Here is a 27,747-nt window from a genome sequence, read left to right on the forward strand (position 1 = left end):
TCTGAAGACAGCTGAAGGACGAAGGGCATAAATGTTGGAAGAATTGGAAGAAAACTGGGATGAAGACTCAAGCCCCAAGAAGGCAAAAAGGACTATAACTTCTGAGATAATAGTCATGCCCAGTTTTGAAATGACTGAAGAATTAAAGCAGTACGCTAGGGAGTATTCTGCATCCAAGATAGCAGAAAGAAAAAGGATGAAGGAGTTGTTTGAGAAAGAAAGGGATGAGCGTCTCAAGGCTGCAAGGTATGTGCCTACTCCTGTCATTGCTGCTTTAGCATCTGAGTTAGAGCAAGAAACAGTTAAGTATGGAGCAACTCTGCTTTCACAAGCTTTGAAGAACAAGCAAGCTTCAGGAGCCACATCATCAGATCCTTCTACAAATGCTCCAGAAGCACCTCAGTTAGAACCTCTTTCTTCAGGTAATCCATCTAAAGCTCCAACTAATACTCAGTCTCCTTCTCTACCCTCTTCACCCTCTTCATCATCAACTGAATCAGATGACCAACCCCTTAGCCAACACATAGACAAACTTCTTAGAACCAAACCCACCAAACTAACAGAATTTGGAACACTTGACTATGAGAGTACTCAAATAGAATTTTCCAAAAATAGGATTAAACTGTGTGAGAAATTCAATTTACCTACTACTCATCCACTATATCCAGATATTCCAGAACCTGATAGTATACAACAACCTGAACCTAACCAAACAAACCCACAAAATGACCAAACTCCACAAAGAGCCTCTGAAGTAGTTTCAGAAGCAACTACTTCAGAAACCCCCCAACAACAAGAATCCTCATCCCTTCACAATTTAGAAAAACACTTAGGTGGTGAAATGCAACCAACACCCACAAAGGCCTCTAAGACAGTCCCTGGAAAGACTGTATTAGAAAACCAACAAACAGAAACCATCCCTGAGCAAACTGTTCCTGAGCAAACTGTTCCTGAACAAACTGTTCCTGAACAAGATGCTTCTGAACAAGTTGCTTCTGAACAAGTTGCTCCTGACCAGCAAACAACTTCTGAACAAATAGCCTCTGACCAAACAACAGAACCAGAACAACAACCAGAGCCACCAATAATAGACTTAACCTCTGACCAACCTTCCACATCAAATTCAACTCAAACTCAACCCTCACCCATCCTTGACAGTATCCTTGAGACTGAGTATATAGAGGAACAGCTGATCAGACTTAGTGATGAGATTCAGGCACTGATTCTTCGCAGAACAGTTCCTGTACCTCCTATTCACTATTATGATCAGTGGATGGATCTGGAGAAGAGCTTTCTTGATCTGATGAGTCAGCTCAGAACTAAATGTGTGTCATCTCACTCTGCTATGCTGAAGAAGCTGTTGGATGATCTGCATGAAGCAGCTAAGGAGAAAGAGATGGATTTTGTGCCTCTGCTGGACATCACTCCTTTCTATCCAGAAGAAGAGTACATCACAAGGGCTGCTAGAATTCAGGCTGGGTATAAAAGAAGAATGAGGGAAAAGGATGAGCTACTTTAGAAGAAGGATGATCGGATCAAGTATCTCTTAGAACAGTTGTATAAGCAAGCCCAACCTTAGTTGCACACCCAACTCTAGCTTGTTTTTTTTTACTTTTGTTCTTAGTAGCTTTGTCTTTGTATCTTAATCTTTCTTTATATATATTATCATTGTTTCTGATCTTGTGTTTTTCACCTTCAATATGTTTTGCTCTGAAATCCTATATTTTTTTTAAGGTTTATATGTTTATTCGTTTGTTTTATTTGCTCTGATACTCTTTCTTTTGTTTTTATTCTTTTTGTTGATGACAAAAGAGGGAGTAAATGTATAGTATTTTAAGGCACTGAGCCCTACTATAACCACTTCTAAATTTTTTTTAATACTTCTGATTTGATTTTTTTTATGAGTATTTTATTGAAATTTAATTAATAAGAATAGAACTCAGGGGGAGCTTACAAACCTCACCTTAAAGATCTATTAGACTCAGGGGGAGCTTACAAACCTCTATCCCAGTGGTCAACTTATTAATTAGATCAACAACAATTGAACATTTTAAATACTATTGTTTGTCATCATCAAAAAGGGGGAGATTGTTGGAACAAAATGTGTTTCACAATGAACCTTATTAAGTTTTGATGATAACAAGGTATTAAAAATTGTCAATTGGTTATTACTAATAATTGTTCAAGTGTACAGGACCAAAGGCTACTCAAGTTATTTCAATAGGTCTTGGAAGAACAATGGAAAGAAAAAGAAATTCTGAGCATCTGAAGAAAACTGCTCCTGAAGCTGAAGTGCTTCTGAAGTGATGACGTCATCAGAAGCAGAAGGTCATCAGAAGCAAAAGTTTTCATCAGAAGCAATATCTTCACCAGAAGCTACGTTTGATCCTTTAATCAAACTGAAGATTCAAAGTAGCTAACTCTCAATTCAGTCTTATCCAAGAAGAACGAAGAATTGAAAGGGATGTATCAACGGATATATGGATAGCACTGAGCACTTGTCTCTCGTTAATAGAGTTGACAAAGTACAAGTGTACAACCACTACCTCCACTACTCTGTTTTCTGTCTACGCTACAAGACAAAACAACAGCCATGCCTGCAGAATTTGTACACTCAAGATGGGAATGAATTTGAAGCTTATTCTTCAAAGGACTACACCCAAATCAGGCAAAGGATCACTGGTGGATAATCAAAGGATTTCAAACGACTCTTTAGACGTGCTGATTATCTCAACGTCTCTTTCACGCCTCTATATAAAGGAGTGAAGACTTGAAGATTATAGATAGAGATTCATAAGTTCAAAAGCGCCAAAACTCTGTCAATTTGATTCTACAAAGCACACTGAATTTCTGCACTGATTTGATACATCTTAGAAATTCAAAGTCTAGAGTCTTTACTGTATTGTATTGTGAACACCACTGATTGTATATCAAGTGTTCAATTCAAACTCAATTCTCTGTATTTTTGTTTGATTAGAAGTCTCTTGCCTGCGTGCTTGAGCATTAGAAGTCTCTTGCTTAGTGCTTGAGCATTGGAAGACTCTTGCTTGTGTGCTTGAGCATTTTTTGTGAAGTCTCATACTTAGAAAGTACTGAGCAGTTGTAATCTTTGTGATTATAGTGAAATCTCCTTGGAAGTGCAAGGGGGACTGGACTACTTCCGTGTTGTGGAAGGAACCAGGATAACTGCTTGTGTCTTTGTCTTTCTTTTCTCTGCTCTGTTCTTTTCCGCTGCAATCTGTCTCTGATCATTTCATCAGAAGCAATCAAACTGCTTCTGGTGTTTTATCAGTAGAAGTTTTTTTTTAAAGAGGAAAAGAAAACACAATTCAACCCCCCCCCCCCCCCCTCTTGTGTTTTTCACCTTCAGTTTCTGTGTTGCAGTTTAGCTATGAAGATTACTTCATTCTTGAACTCCTCTAAACCTTGACCTGACATCTCTGCATGCCTTTTGACAGCAACTTCTGTGCCATTTGGTAAAGTACCCTGATAAAATGATGAAAATGAAAGAAAATAGAATAGGAGTAGGACTATGTCAAAGTTATTATAAAACTAAACTACAATTGCATTACTTGACTTCAGGATACAATTTGTGCATACCTTGTAGACAGGGCCAAATCCGCCTTCTCCTAATTTAGACGACTCTGAAAAGTTATTTGTGGCCTGTTGAATTACAGTTAAGGGGATCGTCGGAAGGTCCGCATTCAACAATTCCTCTTCTTGAACATTATCACGGAAAGCTATAGGAGTAGTGGTCCTCAAGAAAAATCCACCTAGCAAGGAAGCTAGTAAGTTTGAATTGATACGTATTATCATAGGTAATTTTGCAAAATGAACTTAGAGAACTTTCGATTTCAACATGTATGTAACTTGTTATAATTACCTTTACCTAACCCATTCTTTCTCCAGCAATAGTAGACACAACAGCTTAGTAGAGCTACTGCCAAAGGTACAGTTACTAAGATGATGATTAAGGTTTTAGTTTTACTTGATCCTTCCTGCTTGCCTGCAACAATATCATTTATGAAAATGTTGCATTTCTTTTCTCAATTTTTAGACCAAATTCACTTTATATAATATACTAGACATTCCAAGTGAAGGCTTACAATTTAAACAATTGTTTAAAAATTCACTAACATATTTTGCAAGTTCATTGTTTGTTGAAAATGTGTATTTACATTTTTCTTGTTGCTCAAATATTAGACCTTCCTTTGTGCTTCCTGCATGATCTCTTGAATAATAATGATATAAAACATTAGACACAATGGTTTTTGTTTATATTCTGTATGTGTATCATGAAGAAAAGAAAAATTGGGACTTTCAAGAGATAAGAAAGGTGAGTAATTCGCGAGAGAAGTTCATCGCTATAGCATAGACCTGAAAAATCTTTGTTGAGATCCCTACAATCAAGAGGCAAGCTTTATAAAGCAAGTTTTTATTACAAACATCAACTAAGTCTCCGAAAATCAAGGTAACTTTTTTTTTTAATGACCAAGTTTCTTTGGGAGTTTCAAGAGATAAGAAAGAAGAGTGACTAATTCACGTGAGAAGTTCACGATAGCATAGACATAAAAAATCTTTGTCGAGATCTCTACGATCAAGAGACAAGCTTTATAAAGCAAGTCTTTATTGAAATCATCAAATAAGTCTCCTAAAATCAAGGTAACTTTTTTTATGACAAAGTGTTTTTGGGAGTTTCAAGAGATAAGAAGAGTGGCTAATTCATGAGAGAAGTTCATCGCAATTGCATAGACCTGAAAAATCTTGGTTGAGATCTCTACGATTAAGAGACAAGCTTTATAAAGAAGTCTTCATTGCAATCATCAAATAAGTTTCGGAAAATCAAGGTAATCTTTTTTGTGACTAAATTAAGATTTATGAGGTCTCGGCAATCATACCATGACATGATTTTGCAATTTACAACACTTAAAGGCATCCAAATATTACCTGGATTTGGCAAAGGAGAAGGAGATCCTGTTTGTTGTCCGTAGAAATTATAATCATCAATCTTCATCCCACAACTAGGAGACACAACTACCCATCCAACCTTTGTTCCACAGCACTGTGGAACTCTATCCAACATAGCCTCCAAACACTGTCTACACCCATCCTTACTAAGGTCTCTATTACACTGCACCATACCATACCTTTTCTCAGTGTCACTCCAATTGAACTCACCCATTGCCCAATTGGGATTGCCTTCTGTCGTCACTTTTCGTATCAAACTCATCATGTTATTCTCAGATTTCGCAAGTTCTGTCGAGTCTTTAACGATTTTAGATCCGGTTACATTCCATGATGGAGTTACAATAACTCTTCCCGAGGGATTCTGGTTAGTGTAACCCATGATGCATAAATCATACCATATCATAGCTGAGACACTGTTGGGACAATATTTTGCAATATCTCTAACAACAGTGTTGATACAAAATTGACAGAAACTTCCTGTGATGTCACCCCGACAATCATAGAACCCATAAACCGTATCATGATCATTGTTGTTGTTGCTAACTATGGTGTTGTGGTTAGATACTGTTTGTTTGGCAGAATCCGATGTTGTCCATGACAGAAAGTTGTTAACGTTGGATTGGTACGAAGCGTTGAGTATTTTTTGAGTTGAATTCTCGCAAACACTATACATATAAAATGGTGATTGTGCAGTTGTTAGGATCATGAAGAGGAGGAGATTAAGGAGAATGAAGCTTAGAAACCTTGTAGTATAAGTCATGTTGTGTGGTGACGTTTTCATTGTTGAGTTTTTTCCTTAAACCATTATAAAGAATGTTTTGGGGACATGCTATGTTAGCACAACAATTTCTGTATTGTGTTGTGTGTTCTGTATAGTGTGTCACATTCACACGTTGTTGAAAAGAACTGGTGCTGGCGACAACAAACTTTTGATTAGTCTTTTTCTTGTCTTGTATGTTAGTTTGTCAATATTTTTTGCATCTTTGTATATTTAATTCCTCACCATGTGTTGGTTGTCAGATATGAAAATATATTAGTCAACAACAGATTATTTTTATCATCTCTCAAAAAAAAATAATACTTTTATGAAAGAATGGTCAATATTGAATTAGCATATCAAGCACCAATTTCGACGTTTGATACGACAGGGAAACATGGTTGTTATTTGAACAACCATTTTATGAGACAACTTGTAGGACAACTAAAATATACAAAGAAACATGAGATTTAGTCACAAAAATCAAAGCAATGGAGAAAGAAAATGAAAATATGATGTAAGTATGAGAAAGAAAATTGTCATAAAAGTTGTCACAAAATAAATATTCAAATGTCATTTCTCATATTTATTTATATAAAAAAATGTTTCTTACTCTATTTGCCAATGCCATCATGACGTTCCTGCTATGTTATATGATTTTGACGACTGTCTTTGATTTTGTTATTTAGTACTTTATTTTATTTTCATTTGTTTTTTTTAAGTATTCCACTGTCTTGAACTTCATGAAATTTATATTCTTAAAAGTGAATAAGTGGGTGGGTCGATGCCAAGGTGGTAAATAAGGACAAACTGTAAATTTGTTGGCAATATGTCTATGCTGGTTCAAATTCAGTCTAGCTCCTGTATATATTATACAATGTTCTTATCAACTAAAAAAGGTTATGGAGATATTTTCATTTGTTTGTTATATATCATATTGTGTCACTGTATATATCGAGAATTTAATTTTTTATGAAATTAATTTTTATGTTTTGATGATATAAAAATTATAAGGATAAAAAGGTAATTTGTGTCATATAATTTTTTACACATATCCCATCTCTCCCCTTGACGTGTAAAAATGTTTTGCTTTGTTGAAAAATTATTAGGATCAAAATGTAAATTTATTTTTTAACATCTTTCTTCCTCATGTTATTCAATGTTATATTTGTCTCGTGAGCCTAGTTAGTTGATATAGACAATGTATAATATATGTAAGATCTGACGTTCAAACCTCGGAAAAAAAAATCATATTCCTATTTAATTAAAATCGTTCTCCTCCCATCCCATCATTTCTGTTGAACCATATTTTTTTTTTCTTTCAAAGCAATGAAAATAAAATGCAAACCATGATTAAGGTCTGAATTTGTTTACACAAAAGAGAGAAATGAAGTCAAAGGCTTTCCTATAGCAACAAAACAAAGTGTAGCCTGCCAGAAAGCATAGGGCTGCACATGCCCCTAAAGAAATCTAATCAGATATAACATCTATTATGCAACATAGATGAGTAACGAAATTTCCTAATCCTCTAATCATCATATTTGGGATTGCTTTTGATAACATCATGTTTGGATCTTGTATTCACAGTATCAGAGCCAGTCTCGGTAAGATCTGTAGAGGTTTAGTGTTTTGATTTGGTGTCAGAAAGTGATTTGGGACTCTTAGGCTTTCTAGATCTCCCTCTCTTACCCTTTTTGACGGTTTTTGTAATTTGTGATAAGTATTTGTTCACTTCAGGAGAAACAGTAAAAAATGCCTATTACTGCTCAGAGAAAAATATAAATAAAATGGAGTAATATGATAAATGGTGATTGATTGATGATCTAAGAAATAAAAATAAAATGAGATGTTGAAAAAGTGTTTGAGAATACTATACAACCATTGTTTTTGTAAAGAGAAATAAACAAACCACGTGGATTGGTAAATTCAGCAGATAAAGTCATGCAAAGATTTCGTGTCAAGCTTCTTCTCCTTAACTTGTCCAACCGGGTAAATAAAATTAGCTGTTAAATTACAAACTTTGGAAATTATAACCATTCAATTTGACTTCCTTCAAAAAAAAATAAACATTCACTTTAACTAACTAACTATTTTGCATTAAACTCTGAATCCTATTTGCCTGATTAAAACGACGCCGTTTTATCTTTCTTTGGACGGAAACATGCAACCAAGGTTCTCTGCATCATCATAAGGTCGTGCTTTATCATTGAAGTGCATTAAAAGAATGACATTGTAAGTGTTAATTTCATATAATTGTTACTACTTCCCTAGACATAAATCCTCTTTTCTGAACAAAAAATGTCTTTATAAGTTATTAGGTTTGTTTGGAACAATTTTTGGCTTTAGTTTTGAAAATATGTTTTATATAAATCAATTTTAGAAAACGTTTTTAAGAAGAGAAAAAGAAAATTCCGTTTGTGATAATGTGACTTTTCAAACTGTTTTAGGAAGGATCAAAATTCATTTTATTCAACTCAAGATCATAATTATTGTTGTTTCAAATTTATCTTACTACAATTTTCTTAGAAATTGTGGTTGGCCTAGCACAACCCCACAAAACCTGCGTGTGAGGTGAGGATTGTTCTCACTTATAAACACATTGTGCACGACCAGCACTATTGGGCTTGGTTCGTGGACATAAATGGTGGATGGGCCGATAGAGGAAACCCGATGGAAGGTGGCCCAACGGATGTTGGGCCTAACAAATTTTAATCCTTTTTTCTTTTTCCATTTTATTGGTACAAGAATCCCAAGTTAGCTGGACATGTTTCAGAAGAAATGGATATAGGACTAATTGAGTTTACCAATCTTGCTTGGATTTTGTTATGTGCAATGAGACTGCCTTTTTAGTGACAACTTACGAACAAAGCATTGGAATTGGACACTCAGAATTTTATTCCTTAATACAACAAAAGATGCCTTTTAATTTATCTCCTATGAACTTCTGCTGCAAATTATTTGTCTTTTTGTTAGTCTATTGCGTTTTACTTTGTCAGGAATTTTTTCTGTACATGGAAACAGTGCCACAATGCCAACACATTCTTCTTTGGCACAAACATTAACCTCACTGAATGTTTGAATTAGCTTGCTCTTAAGATAATGATTTCCTTTTGTTTTATTGATTTTGTTGTTAGATATGAATCAATTTTTTATTAAATTTTGAGGCTATTAAAATAAAGTGTAAATATGCGTAACAATGCTTGATTTTCTAAATATCTAATCAAGATTGATAACTCTTCCCTTTTTGTTTTATATGATATGTCATTAGACTTTACAGAAATCAAATCGTACTTCTCATGTTTATGGGTGGTTTTAGCTTTGGACGGTGTTTTTTATCATGCTTGAATGCGTGTTGTTTGCCAATGTAGATCTCGTAACAACTTATCTGGTTATTTGTTTTACTTTAATCTATATCAGCTCAGGTCACAAGGTCAGTACCGTTTCCATGTTTCGGGGTACTGCATAAAGAGACACATGTTTATCGTATTCCTAGCAGATGTCGTGGTTGAACAAGGTGCTTTGTTTGCTACTTTCTTCTCTATTTTCGTTAAGCTTATTGATAACCTGTTTTTTGAAAATTTAGTTTCATGTCTGTTTTCGTAGACTTTATAATTTGTTTTTATTCTTTGGCCGTTAACCTTTTAATACTTAGGACTTACGATACTTGCAACTGTCGTTTGGTTTTGATTTAGAACATCTGATTCATAGGGTACTTTTAATCACATTTTAGAGTCTCACCCCTCCACACTGAAAAACAGTGTTTGTTTCTTTTCCTTGCTTCTTGTTTCAAGTTTAGTTGACGACTTGGTTATATCGAACTACTTTTTGTTTTGCCTCAGTTCTTCTCTGGCTATTTTAATACACCCATCAAATAAGAGAAATGAGGTTGTTTCGAAACTTTATTCGTTAATATTTTGGTTTACTTGTTGATTGGAAGGAGTATGAAGATTAGAGGCTTTGTTGATATTGATAGATAAATAAGAATTGGAATCCGAGCCTTATTACTCGAAGACTTTGATGCATAAAAAACATGTTTTATAACCATATTTAAAAAATTCCTTGTGTTAGAGCATTATTCATTGACAAACTAATAACACATCGGAAATATATTTCCAGCTCAACCGAGAATTGAACAAGTGTTTCATCACCCTTCTAGTAAATTTGGGGTAGCATCTCAACAACTTAAATTAAATTAGCCCCAATAGCCAGCCATTTCACAATGGTCCCATATGGGATTTGAGTTCCGTCCGTTGAGGTTACAAGGTTAAACTCTTACTACTGAGCTAATATCTCACGGACCTTTAAAATGGTCATCTTTTTTTTTTTGACTTCAAACTTTTTTCTAACAGAACTCAAACATTTCGAATCTAGCACAAAATGAACCATAATGTCAACTATCTAGGTGAAACAATAGTTATGGTTTCTTCATCAACAGAATTATCCTTAGAATTTTTTGAAATTTGATCTTCATTCTTGGACTTTCTGCCAACTGAAAATGCTGGTTGCGTGGGTTTCGGAAGGTCTACTGTGTCACTCCCTAGCATGCGAACAACGGTGGACATCGTTGGTCGATCTGCTGCATCTTCTTGTACACAAAGTAAACCAATGTGTATACACTTCAAGACTTCACTTTCAATGTATGTTTTTTGGTGGAATGGATCGATTAATTCCAAACATTTCCCTTCACACCAGAGTTTCCAAGTCTGCATACAAATATGGATATTTAGACACTTGAGTTGAATATTTTGTTAGAAAATTTAAAAATATATTAGTGCTATCATAACTTTTTTGATAGTTAGGTCATACTATGCTATTAGATCCCATATGACCAAGTAATCCGAAAGTACAGAGTTGCTACCCATGTATTTTTAAACAATAACGGTTAATTTCTAAACAATAACAGTTAATTAATATTTTGTATCCAATAGGCTATTTCTGTCATGAAATACTTGGGTAATTACACATTTCTTTGTGCATCTAATATCAATTTGTTGATTAGATGTGATAAGGAAAACTCACATATAGTAGAAGACTTTGCATATGTTCTGAAAGAAAGAAGTCGCCATTTCTTTTTCCGTATATTATTTCTAACACAAGAACTCCAAAGCTGAAAACATCGGATTTCACTGAAAATAACCCAGCCATAGCGTATTCAGGAGCCATGTATCCACTATATATATAAAATCAACAGAACACCATCAGTTGTGAAAAATCATGTGAAATTTTCTACTATTTGTTTGAAAATAGTGTCCAATAATAACACATACTAGGTGCCAAAAACTCTTTTTGTTTTTGTCTGACATTGGTCTTTATCAAATGTTCTTGCCAATCCAAAATCTGATATTTTTGGATTCATTTCATCATCCAGAAGAACATTGCTGGCTTTCAGATCTCTGTGGATTACTCTAAGTCGAGAATCCTCATGAAGGTATAGCAATCCTCTTGCAATTCCATTGATAATGCTTAGTCGTAATTTCCAATCTAGATGCTTATGTTTTTCCTCATCTGTCACGTAGAGGAACATCATATTCGTGTTAATGATGACAACAACACTAACAGAAACTATCATTAACTTTTTCCTTCATAGTTGTTTTACAGTAAAAATCAAGGGATTATTCGTTTTCTTTCTTTTCAAATTTTGTATATAATCCCAAACTCCAAATCGTTTTTTATTAACTAGAACTAAATTGGAGCAAGTAAAAGAATATGATGATTAAATTAAATGGGGAGAATAAGGTTTGTTTAAGCATACTGAAAAGGTGAAAGTCAAGGCTTGAATTCGGCATGTACTCATATACTAGTATTTTTTCATCTCCCTCAATGCAGTAACCCAAGAGTTTTGCAAGGTTTCTATGTTGCAGTTTAGCTATGAATATTACTTCATTCTTGAACTCCTCTGAACCTTGACTCGACGTTTCCGAAAGCCTTTTGACAGCAACTTCTCTGCCATCTGGTAAAGTACCCTGATATAAATGAAGGAAAATAGAAAACGAACGAGTCAAAGTTATAAAGCAAAACTACAGATGAATTTCTTGGCTTCTAGATATTTATTCATACCTTGTAAACTGGGCCAAATCCACCTTCTCCTAATTTATATGACTCTGAAAAGTCATCGGTACTTTGTTCAATTATAGTTAAAGGGATTGTAGGAAGTTCTCCATTGAATGAATCCTGTCTTTGAACCTGATTACGGAAAGATATAGGTGTAATGGTCCTCGACAGCATACCACCTAGCAAGGAAGCTAGGATGTTTGAATAGAGACTCATCGTCATAGGTAATTTTGTAAAATTAACTTAGAGAACTTTCAACGTGCAAGACTATTTTACTTGTGAAAATTAGACAAAGTCGTGTAACTTGTAATAATTACCTTTACTTAACCTATTCTTTCTCCAGTAAGAGTAGACCCAACAGCTTAGTAGAGCTACTGCCACTGTTATACTTACGAAGATGATGATCAAGGTTTTAGCTTTACTTGTACCTTCCTGCTTGCCTGCAACAGTATCATACATGAAAAAGCTGCATCTTGTTTTCTCAATATTTAGCCTGAATTATTTCATATATTTTCCCAATGCATCAGATTGGAAAAATAGAGTGAAGGCTTGCGATTAAACAATTACTGAAAAAGTGGTTAACATGTCTTGCAAGTTCATTGTTTGTTGAAAATGTGTATTTGCAATTTTCTTTTTGCTCAAATATCAGACCTTCTCATGTGGTTCCTGCATAACCTCTTGAATCATAATATGAAATAATAGACGAAGTTCTTGTCTATATCCTGTATTTGTATTAGAAGTTTGTCATGAAAAATAATATTTTCATTTTGAAGTTTCAGGCGACAAGAAGAGTCACTTAACCACTAGGAAAGTTTATCGCGATTGCAGATACCTACAAAATCTTCATTGAGATCTCTGCAATCAAGATACAAGGTTTATAAAGAAAGTCCTAATTGAAATCATCAAATATGTTTTCTTAATTTATCTTTTGTGATTTAACCTGCCTTAATTTATCTGCAACCATTAATGTTACCTGGATTCGGCATAGGAGGAGATTCTGTTTGCAGTTGGTAGAACATATAATCATCAATTTTAAGCCCACAGCTAGGAGACATAACGGCCCACGCTACCTTTGTTCCACAACACTGAGGAACTAAATCCAACATAGCCTCTAGACACTCTTTGCACCCATCCTTACTAAGGTCTCTATTACACTGCACCAAACCATACCTTTTCTCGGTGTCACTCCAAATGAACTCACCCGTTGCCCAAACGGGACTGGATTCTGTAGTCACTTTGCGTATCAAACTCATCATGTTATTCTCAGCTTTCCCAAGTTCTGTTGAGTCCTTAACGTTTCTGGATCCGGTTATATTCCATGATGGTGTTACAATAACTTTTCCTGTCGTATTCTGGTTTGTGTAACCCATGACGCATACATCATACCATATCAAAGCCGAAACACTGTTAGGACAACGTTGAGCGATTTCTCTAACAGCAGTGTTGATACAGAATCGGCAGAAACTTCCTGTGATGTCACCTCGACAACCGTATAACCCATAAACATTGTCATGATCATCGCTGTTGTTGCTACCTATGATGTTGTGGTTAGATATTGTGCCTAAGTCAGAATCTGAGTTTATCCATGAGAGAAGGCTATTAACGTTGGATTGGTATGAAGTGTTAAGTGTTTTTTCTGTTGAATTCTCGCAAATACTGTACAAGTAAAATGGTGATTGTGCAGTTGTTAGGATCATGAAGAGGAAGAAATGAAGGAAAATGAAGCTTAGAAACCTTGTAGTACAAGTCATGTTGTGTTTTGACATTTTCATGGTTGAATTTTTTTCATTAACCATTCCAAGAATTTTATTGGACATAACAATTTCTGTATTTTGTTCTGTGTTTCATCACATGTTGTTGGGTAGCAGAAACTTTTGATTAGTTTTTTGCTTGTATTTTATTATGGGAGTGAATATTTTTCTGCTTTTTTCTATATTTAATGCCTCACATGTGTTGAAAATTCCGATGTGAGAATATATTAGTCAACTTACTAAGATTAATAAATTATTTCTATCAAAGACTGCAAGTTAATCAAAGAACGGTCAAATTGAATTACCTTATGAAGTATGCATTCTGATGGCGATAGGACACCTTACAAGACATTGACAGTTGACACCAATAGTATATATGTATTTATTTATTTATTATAATTAATTAATATGTATTTATGCCTTATAATTAAGTAAAATATGAATATGCTCGAGTAGTTGGATGAGATGATAAGGGATCTTTTTGAGCTTAACCAACTGAGAATGAATGTTAAATCTATTGAGAGAGCTTTGCCATCCACCTCGAAGGACTATGTTTTGTAGTTGCGTGTATTCAATTCACACAAAAAATTAATATGAACTTTTTCCGTAAATATCTAAATTGAGCAATTGGTTTTATTATAAAAAAGATTATTCAACAAACATTATATTTTATAAATTTTTTTAGTCAAGTAGCTTAATAGTTACAAATTCACCTTTAAGATAAATAAATGAGGTGTCTGAGGTATGAACCTCGACCCCTGCATATGTTTTTTGTCGTACATGCGTTATACAAATGTCACACTTAAGTTTAAATTTGTTCTATTTATATGACCGTCCATTTATAAAAGAAATAAACATAAAAGATAGATGAGTGGTTCTTATTTTAATAAGTGGACCCCACTGATGAATCTCACTACTCCTTCTCTTGTGTGTACCTAAATGAATCGTAGTTGAAGGATAGAAAAATGAAGCAAATCCAAACTCTACGTCAAACATCAATGTGTCGGACACGGGACCACGTCTCATCTTAGGTGTCCATGCTTCTTATAAGAAATTATAACCATTCACTTTCACTCGCTATTTCAATATGCCTTAAACTCGAAATCCAATTTGTGAAACGACGCAGTTTTATCTTGAAAATGGTTGAAACATGGAAATTCCTTGCAAACCAATATTCTCTGCTTTCTTGCTCAAGTGTATGAAAATGATGACATTGTAAGTGTCACTTCATAGTATTAGTATCATCATTATCATTATGTTTATTTATACCATTGCATGTGTCTCACAATTTGTTTCCTATAACCGTTTTTGTCTGATCAATTACATTGCATGAGGAGAAGCATGTTTTATTGCATTCCTGGCAGATGTCGTGGTGGAACAAGGAACTTTGTTTGCTGCTGTCTTCGGTGTTTTGTTTAAGCTTTTGTAGGTTTTATAACTCTGTTTTAGCCTTATAGCATTTGGCAATTAATCTATTGATAATTCATATTATACTTGCAACTGCCATTTGGTTTTGACTTGGCCCCAAGTTCATATCGAAGCTGAGGCGCATATCCGAGTAACCTTCGCCTATGGATGAGGAATGCGCGCTCATTCCAAGGTCTCAACTAAGGAACAGATCTGATCCAAGTCAAGGCTCGGTAGCTGCAAGCCTATGAATTTTTTGAAGTATATTATCCTACAACTTACTAATTCTAATATGAGAAATGAGATTGCTTCAAAACTTTATTCGTTAATATTTTCGGTAACTTTATATGTTAAAAATGTATCCTACAACTTTGTATTTTAGAAGACATACATGAAGCGAATTGAATCGCTTCCTTTATGTGTTACATGTTAAAAATGACTTTGTGTTGGAGAATTAAACATTGGCAAACTAAGAACACATCAAATGTATATTTCCAGCTCAACCGAGAATTGAACATGTGTTTCATCATCGTTCTAATAAATCTAGGGTAGCATCAGGAACTTAAAAATGGTTTCCTTCTTTTCTAACAAAAAATTGGGGAAGTAGAACCAATGGTCACTTTATAACCGTCCCATATGGGATTTGAAATCCTTCCCTTGAGGTTACAAGGTCAAACTCTTACCACTACGCCGACAGTACTCATGGACCTATAAAATGATTTTCTTCCTTTTCGAACTCAATCTTTTTCTACAAGAACTCAAACATTTCTGAATCTGGCACAAAGTGAACCAGTGTTGACTATCTAGGTGAAACAATAGTTATAGTTTCTTCATCAACAGAATTATCCTTATAATTTTTTGAACTTTGATCTTCATTCTTGGGTTTTCTACCAACTGAAAATGCTGGTTGCGTGGGTTTTGGAAGGTCTACTGTCTCACTCCCTAGCATGCTAACAACGGTGGACATGGTTGGTCGATCTGCTGCATCTTCTTGTACACAAAGTAAACCAATGTGTATACACTTCAAGACTTCACTTTCAATGTACATTTTTTGGTGGAATGGATCGATTAATTCTAAACTTTTTCCTTCACACCAGAGTTTCCAAGTCTGCATATAAATATGGATTATTAGACACTTGAGTTGATACATTTTGTTAGAAAAAGTACAAATACATTAGTGTCATCATAAATTTTTGAATAGTTGGCGCATGATATGCTATTAGACCCATATGACCAAGTCATCTGAAATTTCAGATGTGCTACCGATGTGTTTTCCTAAGCAAGATCGAGGTAGCAAGCTTTGTTTATACATTATCAATATTTTGTAACCAAGAGCCTATCAAAAGAAAACTCACATATAATAGAAGACTTTGCATATGCTCTGAAAGAAAGAATTCGCCATTTCTTTTTCCGTAAATAATTTCTAATACAAGAACTCCAAAGCTAAAAACATCGGATTTCACTGAAAATAAGCCAGCCATAGCATATTCTGGAGCCATGTATCCACTGTATAAAATTAAAATACTGTCAGTTGTGAATCATGTGAAAATTTATAATATTTGCTTTGAAAAACTTTCCAATAATGCTTACTAGGTGCCAAAAACTCTTTCTGTTTTTGTCGGGCATTGATCTTTTTCAAATCTCCTTGCTAATCCAAAATCTGATATTTTTGGATTCATTTCATCATCTAGAAGAACATTGCTGGCTTTCAGATCTCTGTGGATTACTCTAAGTCGAGAATCCTCATGAAGGTATAGCAGTCCTTTTGCAATTCCATTGATAATGCTTCGTCGTAATCTCCAATCTATGTGCTTATGCTTTTCCTTATCTGTCAAGTAGAGGAATATTGAATTCATGTTAGTGATAATAACGATAGCAATGGATGGATACTATCATTCATTTTTATCTTCATAGTTGTTTTACAGGAATAATCACTGGATATAATATTGTAATTATGCTCCAAAATGCATAATATGCCCAGGAATGATTAATCAAATAATCACTGGATATGATAATTATACTTTAATAATTAGAACATACAGTAACTTCTAAAATTAGTACTAAATTGGAAAAAGTAAAAGACAGAATCATTAAAGCAAAAACATACCGAAAAGGTGAAAGTCGAGGCTTGAATTTTGCAAGTATTCATATACAAGTATTTTTTCATTTTCCTCCATGCAGCAGCCCAAGAGTTTCACGAGGTTTCGGTGTTGCAGATTGGCTATGAAGATTACTTCATTTTCGAACTCCTCTGAACCTTGACCAGACATCTCTGCAAGCCTTTTCACAGCAACTTCTGTGCCATCTGGTAAAGTACCCTGGTAAACAGATGAATCTCAAGTTAAAAATCAAAACTATAACTTCATTGATTGACTTCTGGATACAATTTATTCATACCTTGTAAACAGGGCCAAATCCACCTTCTCCTAATTTAGATGACTCTGAAAAGTTATCCGTGGCCTGTTGAATTACACTTAAAGGAATTATAGGAAGGTCTCCATGCAATGAATCATCTCTTTGAACATGATCACGGAAAGACATCGGCGTAACGGTTCTCAACAGCAAACCACCTAAGAAGGAAGATAGTAAGTCTAAATAGTGACTTTTTATCATAGATAATTGTGAAATGGGCTTATAGAATTCTCAACATTATGTAACTTGTTATATTTACCTTCACTTAATCCTTTCTTTTTCCAGTAATAGTAGCCATAGCAACTTAGTAGAGCTACTGCCACAAGCACACTTACTACGATGATGATCAAAGTTTTGGTATGACTTGCCCCTTCCTGCTTGCCTGCAATACTATCATATATAAAAATGTTGCATTTTTCTTTCTTAATATATAGGCTGAATTCATTTCAAATACTATAGATTCTAACTTTTCGAATGCATCAAACTAGAAAAACAGAGTGGAGGCCTAGGATTAAATAATTATTAAAAAATTTGATTAACATATTTTGCAAGTTCATTGTTTGTTTAAAATATGTATTTACATTTTTCTTGTTGCTCATATATTAGACCTTCCCTTGTGGTTTTTGCATAACAATATGAAACAATAGACAGATTTTTTTGTATATGTTATGTATGTGTATAAGATAGGACACCAAGGTCCAACAGGATAGATGGCCCAATCATTTGGCCCAAAAAACACAAGCATGATTTCTATAAGGGGAGTAGAAGCTGAGGGAAGCTTAGTGGCTTGAGCCACTGATTTCCGCATTTACATCATTGGTCTGACGTGCCGGCTTATGAAGAGGAGCTAGTGAAGATCTGAAGATGTCTAAACATCTCAATTCGTTGGAATTGCGACTTGAGACATCTCCTACAAGTGTGCCTCAAGCAACTAATTAATTATCTTTCCTAAGATTGATGAGTCTGCAATTTACAACATTGAAAGGCATCCAAATTAAAAAACAAACAATTAATATTACCTGGATTTGGCAAAGGAGATGGAGATCCTGTTTGTTGTTCGTAGAAATTATAATCATCAATCTTCAACCCACAACTAGGACACAAAACTACCCATCCAACCTTTGTTCCACAACACTGAGGAACTCTTTCCAACATAGCCTCCAAACACTGTCGGCAGCCATCCTTACTAAGCTCGGTATTACACTGCACCAAGCCATACCTTTTGTCAGTGTCACTCCAATTGAACTCATCAGTTGCCCAATTGAGACTCGCTACTGTAGTCACTTTGCGTATCAAACTCGTCATGCTATTCTCAGCTTTCCCAAGTTCTGTTGAGTCCTTAACGTTTTTGGATCCGGTTACATTCCATGATGGTTCTAGAAAAACTCTTCCTGAGGGATTCTGGTTAGTATAACCCATGATGCATACATCATACCATATAATAGCCGAGACACTGTTGGGACAATATTTTGCAATTTCTCTAAAAGCAGTGTTGATGCAAAATTGACAGAAACTTCTTGTGTTAGGACCTAGACAATCATAGAACCCATAAACCGTATCATTATAATTGCTGTTGTTGCTACCTATGGTGTTGTGGTTAGATACAGTTCCTTTGGCAGAATCCGATGTTGTCCATGACAAAAAGTTGTTAACGTTGGATTGATATGAAGTGTTGACTGTTTTTTCAGTAGAATTCTGGCAATAACTGTACATGTAAAATGGTGATTGCGCATTCGTTAGCGTCATGAAGAGGAAGTGATGAAGTAGAATGAAGCTTAGAAACCTTGTAGTACAAGTCATGTTGTGTTGTGAATTTTTCAAGGCTGTTAATTGTTTCCTTTAACCATTCCCATGAATTTTAAGGAACAAGTTAACACAACAATTTGTGTATTGTGTTATGTGTTCTGTAGTGTAACATTTTTTTTTGAAATGTTGATTAGTCTTTTTCTTGTATTTTATTATGTGATTGTTTTTCTGCTTCTTTGTATATTTGATACCTCACATGTGTGGAAAATTCAGATATGAGGTTATATTAGTCTTCTACCTATTGATAGTATATTATTTCCATCTAAGACTGTAAGTTATAGTCAAAGAACCGTCAATATTGACTTAGCATATGAAGCACTTGAGACCAATATGGAATATGGATACCGTTAGTTCAAAAATATATGACATTGATACCAATACATATTTCTATAGTTAAATATATAATAAACATTATCTATGAAATATTGAAATTGAAAATTGTTACACACAAATTCTCTTCATACGTTAATATTCTCAAGGAGTAGACTTCTAGATATCACAAATATGTTAGTTGATTCAATACATCATCTTCTTAACTTTGACTTGGTCATTTCTATTGCTCACGTCTTCCATATAAGTAATAGTTGTGCTTACTTCTTTGCAAAAACTATGTGCTTCTTCCATCTCAAACTATCTAAGATGTGTTGAAACAAAGATTTTTTTAGATATTTGTAAAAGGGTTGCGCTAACAAGTGCTCTTAGGGCACTTGTCAAAGTTTCATAAAAGGAAGCAATTGTTAAATTTTATGTATAAAAAGTTCCTTTTTAATCTTTCAATAAGTTAAATACACAATTTTTAAGATAAAATTGCTACTTTAAACTTTTTATCAAATGTTCTTAGGACACTTGTTAGCAATTCCCTTTGTAAAAATAGACAAAAGTTTATCTACAAACTTTGGATACTGATGCATGTCAGACGAAGGGGGTGCGGTTATGGTGCATAAGAAAATCCTTATGCACCCTGCATAAATCCAGAAATGGTTTTGGAGTACAACTTACAGAAATTGTTTTAGTATGACTCAAAATTTGATGGATGGAGAATATTGTTGCTAAAAATATAAAAGATTTGTTTCAAATATATTTTGTGTTGAAAATATATTTATGGACAATAAATATATTTTTGTATCGTATGAAGAACGATTTGATGCAAATATATTTTGAAAGGGAATATTATATTTTTGATGCAAATATTCTTTCACTGAAGGAGAAAAAAAAACGTATCTTCAGTGTGGTATTTGTTCCAAATTTATGAGTTATACTTTTACTATAAATATAGACCTTGTATCAGGCTAAACTTTGAGAGAGATAAAGGGGGCTGAAACAAGGGTTTAGAAAGGCAACAACAAAACTAGGGTTTGTATAGAGTTTGTCTTTTGGAACAAACACTAGGGTTTGTGGGTTGATTCACCTTGGAAAACACTATTAGGATTGAGTCTCTTGGTTACGGGAAGAAACTAGGACTTTGGGTAGAATTAGGCGGGAGACTTATTCTTGTAACCCATTGATTTCTCTTTTGTAACGTTACTCATCATATAGTGGATCAGAGGGCTGCTCTCTTCCCCAGACTAGGTCAATTTGGACCGAACTGGGTCAACAAATTCTTTTGTGTTCTTCTCTTCTTTGTGTTCTTCTCGCCGTTGTTTTCTATTTTTGCCTTGTATTTAATTGTTTCATACACTTTGTTTTGGTTGCTTGATTATCCCTTGCTCCACACATCAAGTTGTTATTGGTGTGATTTTCATCGAATTCGCAACAGAAACCATTTCCACAGCAAAATGGTTTTGGTATAATTTTATACAAAACATACTATGATTTATGCAGGGTGCTGGAAACCATTAAGTACATCTAATGGTTTTGGAGTACAACTCAGAGAAACCATTTCTGAATTTATGGAGGGTGCATAAGGATTTCCTTATGCACCATAACCGCAGCCAGACGAAGGGGCATGTCTCATTTTAGATGTCAGTTTGCATCAGAACTATCCGCTCTTGCTCATTTTAATTGTCACATGTAGGTTTCGTGCAGTTCTTAAGAAAATGATTAGTTCAGTTGATTTTAATGGTAGAATTAATATTATTTACTAAAACACTTTATTATTGTAGTTAGTAGGATAATTAAGTGGAGTGAAATTCAATAAATTAATGGAAAATAATAATAAATTATGCATTTGACATTATAAAATGACAATTTTTTTGATAAAAAAAATTAAAAAGTGATAATGAAAATGAGACCAGGGGATTTGGGCTCTTTAAACAAGTGGTTAGAGGTTCGATTTCTTTCTCATGTGTATGAAAAATGTCCGATTGGGAGGGGAGACTCCACCTTGTGTGCCTGACAGGTTCACCGACTGAGATTAGTCATTATTAAACGAGACCGATGTGGTAACAAAAAAAGAGACCGGGAAAGTATTCACTATTCTTTGAAATAAGCCAAAACAAATGGATTATGATGAATTGAGTAGATAGAGAAAGTCAAACACATTTTGGGATTGTTTGGTTATGTGGTAAGTTGAATTGATTTCATAAAATAGTGAGTTGAACGTAAAGTGATTTATGTTGAAATATATTCGATTTGTAGTGGATTTCACAATAAATTTAAGGCAAAAATCAATTGTAAAAGTCAAAATATATAAATATTTTGCTTAGAGAGCACTCCACGAGTGAATAAGGTGATTGCATCGTTCCCATGCATCACGATTCAAATCTTCAAGATCAGGAATTGGAACTGCGCCATTGATGAACACAAGCTTGTTTTTCGCGCCAAGAGCACGTTGCATGGATCTACTCCAAGCCAAGTAATTCGAACCAGTAAGAAGAGGAGTGACAATAACGGAGTTTGGCCCTTCACTAGGGTGAACATAGAACACTGAATCAGTGTTTTGTTGAGGTGTTTGAGAAGTTTGACCTCGCGCCATTGATGAAGAAGAAGAAGTGCAGAAAGTTGAAAACAGAGTATAGAAGAAGAAGAAAAATAGTGAATATACAAAGAATCAATGGTGAAATCGCGTGAAAACGCAAGAATTTCAACCAGAAACGAAGAAGAAAGCAATGAATCGCAGCGGAATCAATGGAAGAAAAACGGTTAGGATCAAAAAACGGTTAGGTTCAGAACCACTCTCAAAGAGAGCTCTGATACCATATTATGAAACAATAGAAATGAGAAAAGAATCTTCATTATTATGTAATAGAGAGAGTACAATCAGTATATATAGCTAATCTAATTGTACTACACTACTCAAGTTCTACTACACTGATGGAAAGTACAATACAAAATGAACTATAGAGATTACTTGCTCTGCAAGTTATTGTCCTTAGTGTTATTTCTATCATCTATTTGTGTAGTGTGTGATACTTAGCATGTTTCAAAACGACATATGACTAATTCACCGATCTTGTTTGGAGTTTGTTATGCGTAATGAGAATGTCTTATCAGTGACCCCTTGGAAAGTAAAGCTTTGGATTTAGACACTCAGAATTTCATTGTTGTTAGATATGAATCTGTTTTATGATATGCCATTTGACAAATCAAATCCTACTTCTCATGTTTCTGTGCGGTTTTAGCTTTGGACTGTGTTTTTCTCACGCTTGATGTTTGATGTTTGTATGTATAGACCTCTAGACATGCTCTCTGATTGTTTGTTTTATCTGTCTCAGGTCACAAGGCCAGTGCTGTTTCCATGTTCCGGGGTACTGCATAAAGAGAAGCTTGTTTAATTGCAATCATCACAGATGTCGTGGTTTAACCAGGTGCTTTCTTCTGTGTTTTCTTTAAGATTTAAGATAACCTTCATTTCTGAAATTTCAGTTTGACATCTGTTTTTGTAGGTTTTATACTTTTTTTTTTCGCTAATACCATGCGGTTTTGATTTATAGCATCTGATTGAAAAACACAGTGTTTGTTTCTTTCCTTATGCAGAACTACTATTGTAATACACCTCTCAATCAGGAGAAATGAGATTGTTCAAAACTTTATTCGTTAATATTTTGGTTTACTTGTTGCTTGTAAGGACTATGAGGATTATAGGTTTTGTTGATATTGATATATTTGATATACATGAAGTGAATTGAATCGCTTCCTTTATGCGTTCATGTTAATTCCATAGGATTTTAGTGACTTCTGATTCTACTTAACTCTGAACAAACTACGAATGAAAAAATAATTAACGGATACAAACATGAATTAAATCTACAAATAGCGATCCAAATTAAGATGTGCTGGAATTGGATAATCATAACCTCAAGTTTGTTAGTAGTCAATATGAATATATCCTTTGGACCTTTAAAATGTTTGTTTCTTTTTTGGATTCAAACTTTTTCTTGAGTCCAAACATATTTTCGAATCTTCTATAAAGTGAACGATATTGTCAACTATCTAGGTGAAACAATAGTTAGGGTTTCTTCATCAACAGAATTATCCTTAGAATTTTTTGAACTTTGATCTTCATTCTTCGACTTTCTGCCAATGGAATATGCTGGTTGTGTGGGTTTTGGAAGGTCTACTGTGTCACTCCCTAGCATGCGAACAACGATGGACATCGTTGGCCTATCTGCTGCGTCTTCTTGTACGCACAATAAACCAATGTGAATACACTTCATGACTTCACTCTCAACATACGTTTTTTTGTGGAATGGATCGATTAATTCTAAACTTTTTCCTTCACACCAGAGTTTCCAAGTCTGCAAACGAATATGGATATTTAGAAACTTGAGTTGAAACATTTTGTCAGATAATGTAAAAATACATTAGTGTGTTCATGGCATTTGGATAGTTGGCTCATAATATGCTATTAGAGCCTTTATAATAGGGTAGGAAAGCGTGTTTATACATTATCAATATTTCATATTCAAGAGACTCTCCTTTGAAGGCAATGTTAGTGATTTCATAAAACTATAAAACAATTTTTGGCTTGGAATACTTGAGCATTTCCTCTCTCGATCAAGTATCAATTTGTTAATGAGATGTGATAAGGAAAACTTACATATAATAGAAGACTTTGCATATGTTCTGAAAGAAAGAAGTCTCCATTTCTTTTTCCATAAATTATCTCTAACACAAGAACTCCAAAGCTGAAAACATCGGATTTCACTGAAAATAACCCAGCCATAGCGTATTCTGGAGCCATGTATCCACTATATATATAAAATCAAGAGAACAATGTCAGTTGTGAATCATGTAAATTTTTCTAACATATTTGTTTTAAAAGAGTTTTCAATAACCCGTACTAGGTGCCAATAACTCTTTTTGTCTTTGTATGACATTGATCTTTTTCAAATGCCCTTGCTAATCCAAAATCAGATATTTTTGGATTCATTTCATCATCCAGAAGAACATTGCTCGCTTTCAGATCTCTGTGGATTACTCTAAGTGGAGAATCCTCATGAAGGTATAGAAGTCCTCTTGCGATTCCTTTGATAATGCTTAGTCGTAGTTTCCAATCTAGATGCTTATGTTTTTCTTCATCTGCCAAGTTGAGGAACATCGTATTCATGTTATTTAGAGTCAAGACTACCATTAACTTTTTAACAGGGAAAAATCACGGGATATTATATGTTAATTTATATTCCACAATGCAAAATGTTCCCACAGTTACGATTTGTTTTTAAGTTGTTTCAATTTTTGTTTTAGTCTCAAACTCCAAATCCCTTTGTACCCCTTACCACCTTTACTGATGTATATACCAGAAATTTTATTAATTAGAACTAAATCGGAGTAAGTAAAGGAATATAAAGATGAAAGAAAATGGGAAGGTTTGTCTAAACATACTGAAAAGGTGAAAGTTAAGGCTTGAATTTGGCATATACTCATATACTAGTATCTTTTCATTTTCTTCAAAGCAGCAACCTAAGAGTTTCACAAGGTTTCTATGTTGAAGTTTCGCTATGAAAATTACTTCATTCTTAAACTCCTCTAAACCTTGACCTGACGTTTCTGAAAGCCTTTTGGCTGCAATTTCGGTCCCATCTGGTAAAGTACCCTAACAAAATTGAACGAAAACAGAATAGGAACATGTCAAACTTATACGGCAAAACTATATAAATGCATTTCTTGACTTCTAGATCCAATTAATTAATACCTTGTAAACTGGGCCAAATCCACCTTCTCCTAATTTAAATGACTCCGAAAAGTTATCGGTGCTTTGTTGAATTACAGTTAAAGGGATTGTAGGAAGATCTCCATTGAATGAATCCTCTCTTGGAACATGGTCACGGAAAGACTTAGGAGTAATGGTCCTTAACAGCAAACCACCTGACAAGGAAGTAGTATGTCTAAATAGTGACTTTTTTTCATAGGTAATTTTGCGAAATAAGCGTATAGAACTTTCAAAATGTATGTTACCTTTATTTAACCTATTTTTTCTCCGGTAGTAATAGACAGAACAACTTAGTAGAGCTACTGCCACCAGTACACTTACTAAGATGATGATCAAGGTTTTGGTATTACTCGCCCCGTCCTGTTTGCCTGCAACACTATCATATATGAAAATGTTGCATTTCGTTTCTCAATTTTTAGGTCGAATCCTTTTCATCCTATAATATACTAGAGATTCTTTGTCTTTCAATGCATCAGAATTGGAAAAGTAGAGAGTGAAAGGTTTACAATTAAGCAATTATACAAAACTTGATTAACATAATTTGCAATTTCTTGTTTGTTGAAATATTAGACCTTCCAACGTGGTTCCTGCATGATCTGTTGATAATAATTATACGAAACACGAGTCCTAAGTTTCAAAAAGAATGTAATTATAACAGAATTTTTTGGTGATATTTTTTGTGTTGGATGTTTATCATGAAATAGAAGTTTCAAGAAACAAGAATGGCTAATGCAGAATAGATGTTTATCATGATTGCAGGGACCGCACAAATCTTCATTGAGATCTTCGCAATCTTAAGACAAGGTATATCACGCAAGTCTTCATTGCAATCATAAAAAATGTCTCCGAAAACCATGGGACGCTTTTTCTTTTTCGTGACTAAACTTGGTAACAAACATTATGATTTTTAAAGTTTCTGCATTCACGACGTTATCCTGCAATTCAATACTTGAAAGGAATCCGAATTCAAGAAATGATATTACCTGGATTTGGCAACGAAGGAGGCGATTCTGTTTGGAAGTTGTAGAACTTATTATCATCAATCTCCATTCCACAACTAGGAGACACCACTGCCCATTTTACCTTTGTTCCACAACATTGAGGAACTTTATCCAACATAGTTTCCAAACAATATCTGCACCCGTCTTTTGTAAGGTCACTATTACACTGCACCCAACCATACCTTTTCTCGGTGTCACTCCAATCGAACTCTCCCACTGCCCAATTGGAATTAGCTTCTGCCGTCACTCTTCCTATCAAATTCCTCATGTCATCTACTGCTTTCTCAAGTTCAGTTGAGTCCTTCGTGTTTTTGGTTCCGGTTAAATTCCATGATGGGGTAACAGAAATTTTTCCTGATGTATTATGGTCAGAATAACCGATGACACATATGTCATACCATATCATAGCCGAGACGCCATTGGGACAACATTGAGCGATCGCTCTAACAGCAGCGTTGATACAAAATTGACAGAAACTTCCTGTTACGTCACCACGACAATCGTAGAATCCATACACAACATCACCATCATTATCATTGCTGTTAGTTTTGTTGCTGTTTATGGCTATGTGGTTAGATACTGAGCCTGTTGCAGAATCAGTGTTTATCCATAGAAGAAGATTTCTAACGTTGGATCGGTATGATGTGTTGTTTGTTTTTTCTGTTGAATTCTGGCAAAAATTTAACCTGTAATATGGTGATTGTGCATTTGTTAAGGTGAAGAGAAAAATATGAAGTAGAATGAAGCTTAGAAACCTTGCAGTACAAGTCATGTTCATTTGTGACATGTTTATGGTTAAGTTTTTACTTTCAACTATTTCCCAAAACAGTAGGGAGACATATATGTATGTTAACAGAAAAGTTTATGTATTCTGTGCTGCTGAAAAACACTTAGTACCAAACACTATTTAGTCAATTATTGTATTTTATTATGTGCAAATTTTCTACTTCTGTATCTATTCAAAGCATCACATGTAAAGAAAATTCAGATATTACTATATTAGGATTAGCTATGAAGCACGGACACTTCTCGGATTAGGCGTGTCCCGGTGTCGGATTCGTGTCGTGTCCGACACCAACACGACACCGACACTTATAATTACACTAAATTATGTGATTTTTTCAAATTATTAGTTGTGTCGGCGTGTCAGTGTCCGTATCCATGCTTAATAGGGATTAGGATATGATTAGTCAACTACATATTGATAAATTATTTCAATCAAAGATTGCAAGTTTGGTCAATTTTGAATTATTGTGTTTCATTTGGAATAAACCAAAACACGTGGGTTGAACAAGTACGCACAGATTTCGTGTTAAGCTTCCTCTCCTTGCCACTAGGTAAGTAAGTTAGCTATGAAATCATTGATTTACTGTGTAGGAACTTTACAAAATTAATGAAGAAGTTAATGAATTTTAAAATGATATCTTGATACTAAAAATGGATTTATAAAGTTTTTTACACTATAAATCAATCATAACGGTTAGGTTATATAAATTGTATGAC

At 34.4% G+C, this 27,747-nt stretch overlaps 3 protein-coding genes and 1 long non-coding RNA gene across 6 annotated transcripts; 1 reads left to right on the plus strand and 3 right to left on the minus strand.

Annotated features, from left to right (window-relative positions):
- Positions 1-3,359: 3,359 nt before the first annotated feature.
- LOC11416399 (cysteine-rich receptor-like protein kinase 25) lies at positions 3,360-5,884 on the minus strand. 3 transcript variants are annotated; one of them, XM_024772609.2, is made up of 4 exons: positions 4,948-5,884; positions 3,884-4,006; positions 3,601-3,773; positions 3,360-3,486 (listed from the first exon to the last, which is right to left on the minus strand). In XM_024772609.2, exons 1-4 carry the CDS (start codon positions 5,747-5,749, stop codon positions 3,367-3,369), a joined length of 1,218 nt encoding a protein of 405 aa, XP_024628377.1. In that variant the 5' UTR covers positions 5,750-5,884; the 3' UTR covers positions 3,360-3,366. The 3 variants fall into 3 exon arrangements, with proteins under 3 accessions (XP_024628377.1, XP_039685456.1, XP_039685455.1); XM_039829522.1 differs by having other exon boundaries at positions 3,360-3,464; positions 3,601-3,785; XM_039829521.1 differs by having other exon boundaries at positions 3,601-3,785.
- A 3,885-nt stretch (positions 5,885-9,769) lies between these two features.
- LOC11411800 (putative receptor-like protein kinase At4g00960) lies at positions 9,770-13,704 on the minus strand. The gene is made up of 7 exons (XM_024772608.2): positions 12,750-13,704; positions 12,094-12,216; positions 11,783-11,967; positions 11,478-11,688; positions 10,993-11,230; positions 10,745-10,895; positions 9,770-10,428 (listed from the first exon to the last, which is right to left on the minus strand). Exons 1-7 carry the CDS (start codon positions 13,591-13,593, stop codon positions 10,120-10,122), a joined length of 2,061 nt encoding a protein of 686 aa, XP_024628376.1. The 5' UTR covers positions 13,594-13,704; the 3' UTR covers positions 9,770-10,119.
- Positions 13,705-15,243: 1,539 nt separating this feature from the next.
- Positions 15,244-27,211, minus strand: LOC11406796 (uncharacterized). The gene is made up of 15 exons (XM_003628004.4): positions 26,227-27,211; positions 25,489-25,611; positions 25,226-25,398; positions 24,916-25,126; positions 24,375-24,612; positions 24,131-24,281; positions 23,521-23,828; positions 21,810-21,998; positions 18,366-19,183; positions 17,606-17,728; positions 17,332-17,504; positions 17,042-17,252; positions 16,525-16,762; positions 16,290-16,440; positions 15,244-16,042 (listed from the first exon to the last, which is right to left on the minus strand). Exons 1-15 carry the CDS (start codon positions 27,029-27,031, stop codon positions 15,734-15,736), a joined length of 4,221 nt encoding a protein of 1,406 aa, XP_003628052.3. The 5' UTR covers positions 27,032-27,211; the 3' UTR covers positions 15,244-15,733.
- LOC112417262 (uncharacterized) lies at positions 22,329-23,240 on the plus strand. Its single transcript, XR_003007843.2, has 2 exons — positions 22,329-22,898; positions 23,068-23,240. It is a non-coding gene; the product is annotated as an uncharacterized lncRNA (long non-coding RNA).
- Positions 27,212-27,747: the final 536 nt, after the last annotated feature.

Source organism: Medicago truncatula, chromosome 8 (genome assembly GCF_003473485.1).
Source record: "Medicago truncatula cultivar Jemalong A17 chromosome 8, MtrunA17r5.0-ANR, whole genome shotgun sequence".
Classification (NCBI taxonomy): domain Eukaryota; kingdom Viridiplantae; phylum Streptophyta; class Magnoliopsida; order Fabales; family Fabaceae; genus Medicago; species Medicago truncatula.

Coding starts and splice junctions, on each gene's coding strand:
- LOC11416399 (XM_039829521.1), bottom strand. CDS start 5,749: ATGAAAACGTCACCACACAACATGACTTATACTACAAGGTTTCTAAGC. Junction 4,007..4,947: donor TTCTCCTTTGCCAAATCCAG/GTAATATTTGGA, acceptor ATATTGTTGCAG/GCAAGCAGGAAGGATCAAGT. Junction 3,487..3,600: donor GATTTGGCCCTGTCTACAAG/GTATGCACAAAT, acceptor TCATTTTATCAG/GGTACTTTACCAAATGGCAC.
- LOC11411800 (XM_024772608.2), bottom strand. CDS start 13,593: ATGTCCAATAAAATTCTTGGAATGGTTAATGAAAAAAATTCAACCATG. Junction 11,689..11,782: donor GATTTGGCCCAGTTTACAAG/GTATGAATAAAT, acceptor CATTTATATCAG/GGTACTTTACCAGATGGCAG. Junction 11,231..11,477: donor CCTTGACTTTCACCTTTTCA/GTATGCTTAAAC, acceptor TCTACGTGACAG/ATGAGGAAAAACATAAGCAT.
- LOC11406796 (XM_003628004.4), bottom strand. CDS start 27,031: ATGTCACAAATGAACATGACTTGTACTGCAAGGTTTCTAAGCTTCATT. Junction 19,184..21,809: donor TGCAATCACCTTATTCACTC/GTGGAGTGCTCT, acceptor GAATGGTTAAAG/GAAACAATTAACAGCCTTGA. Junction 16,043..16,289: donor TGCAAAGTCTTCTATTATAT/GTGAGTTTTCTT, acceptor ATTTATATGCAG/ACTTGGAAACTCTGGTGTGA.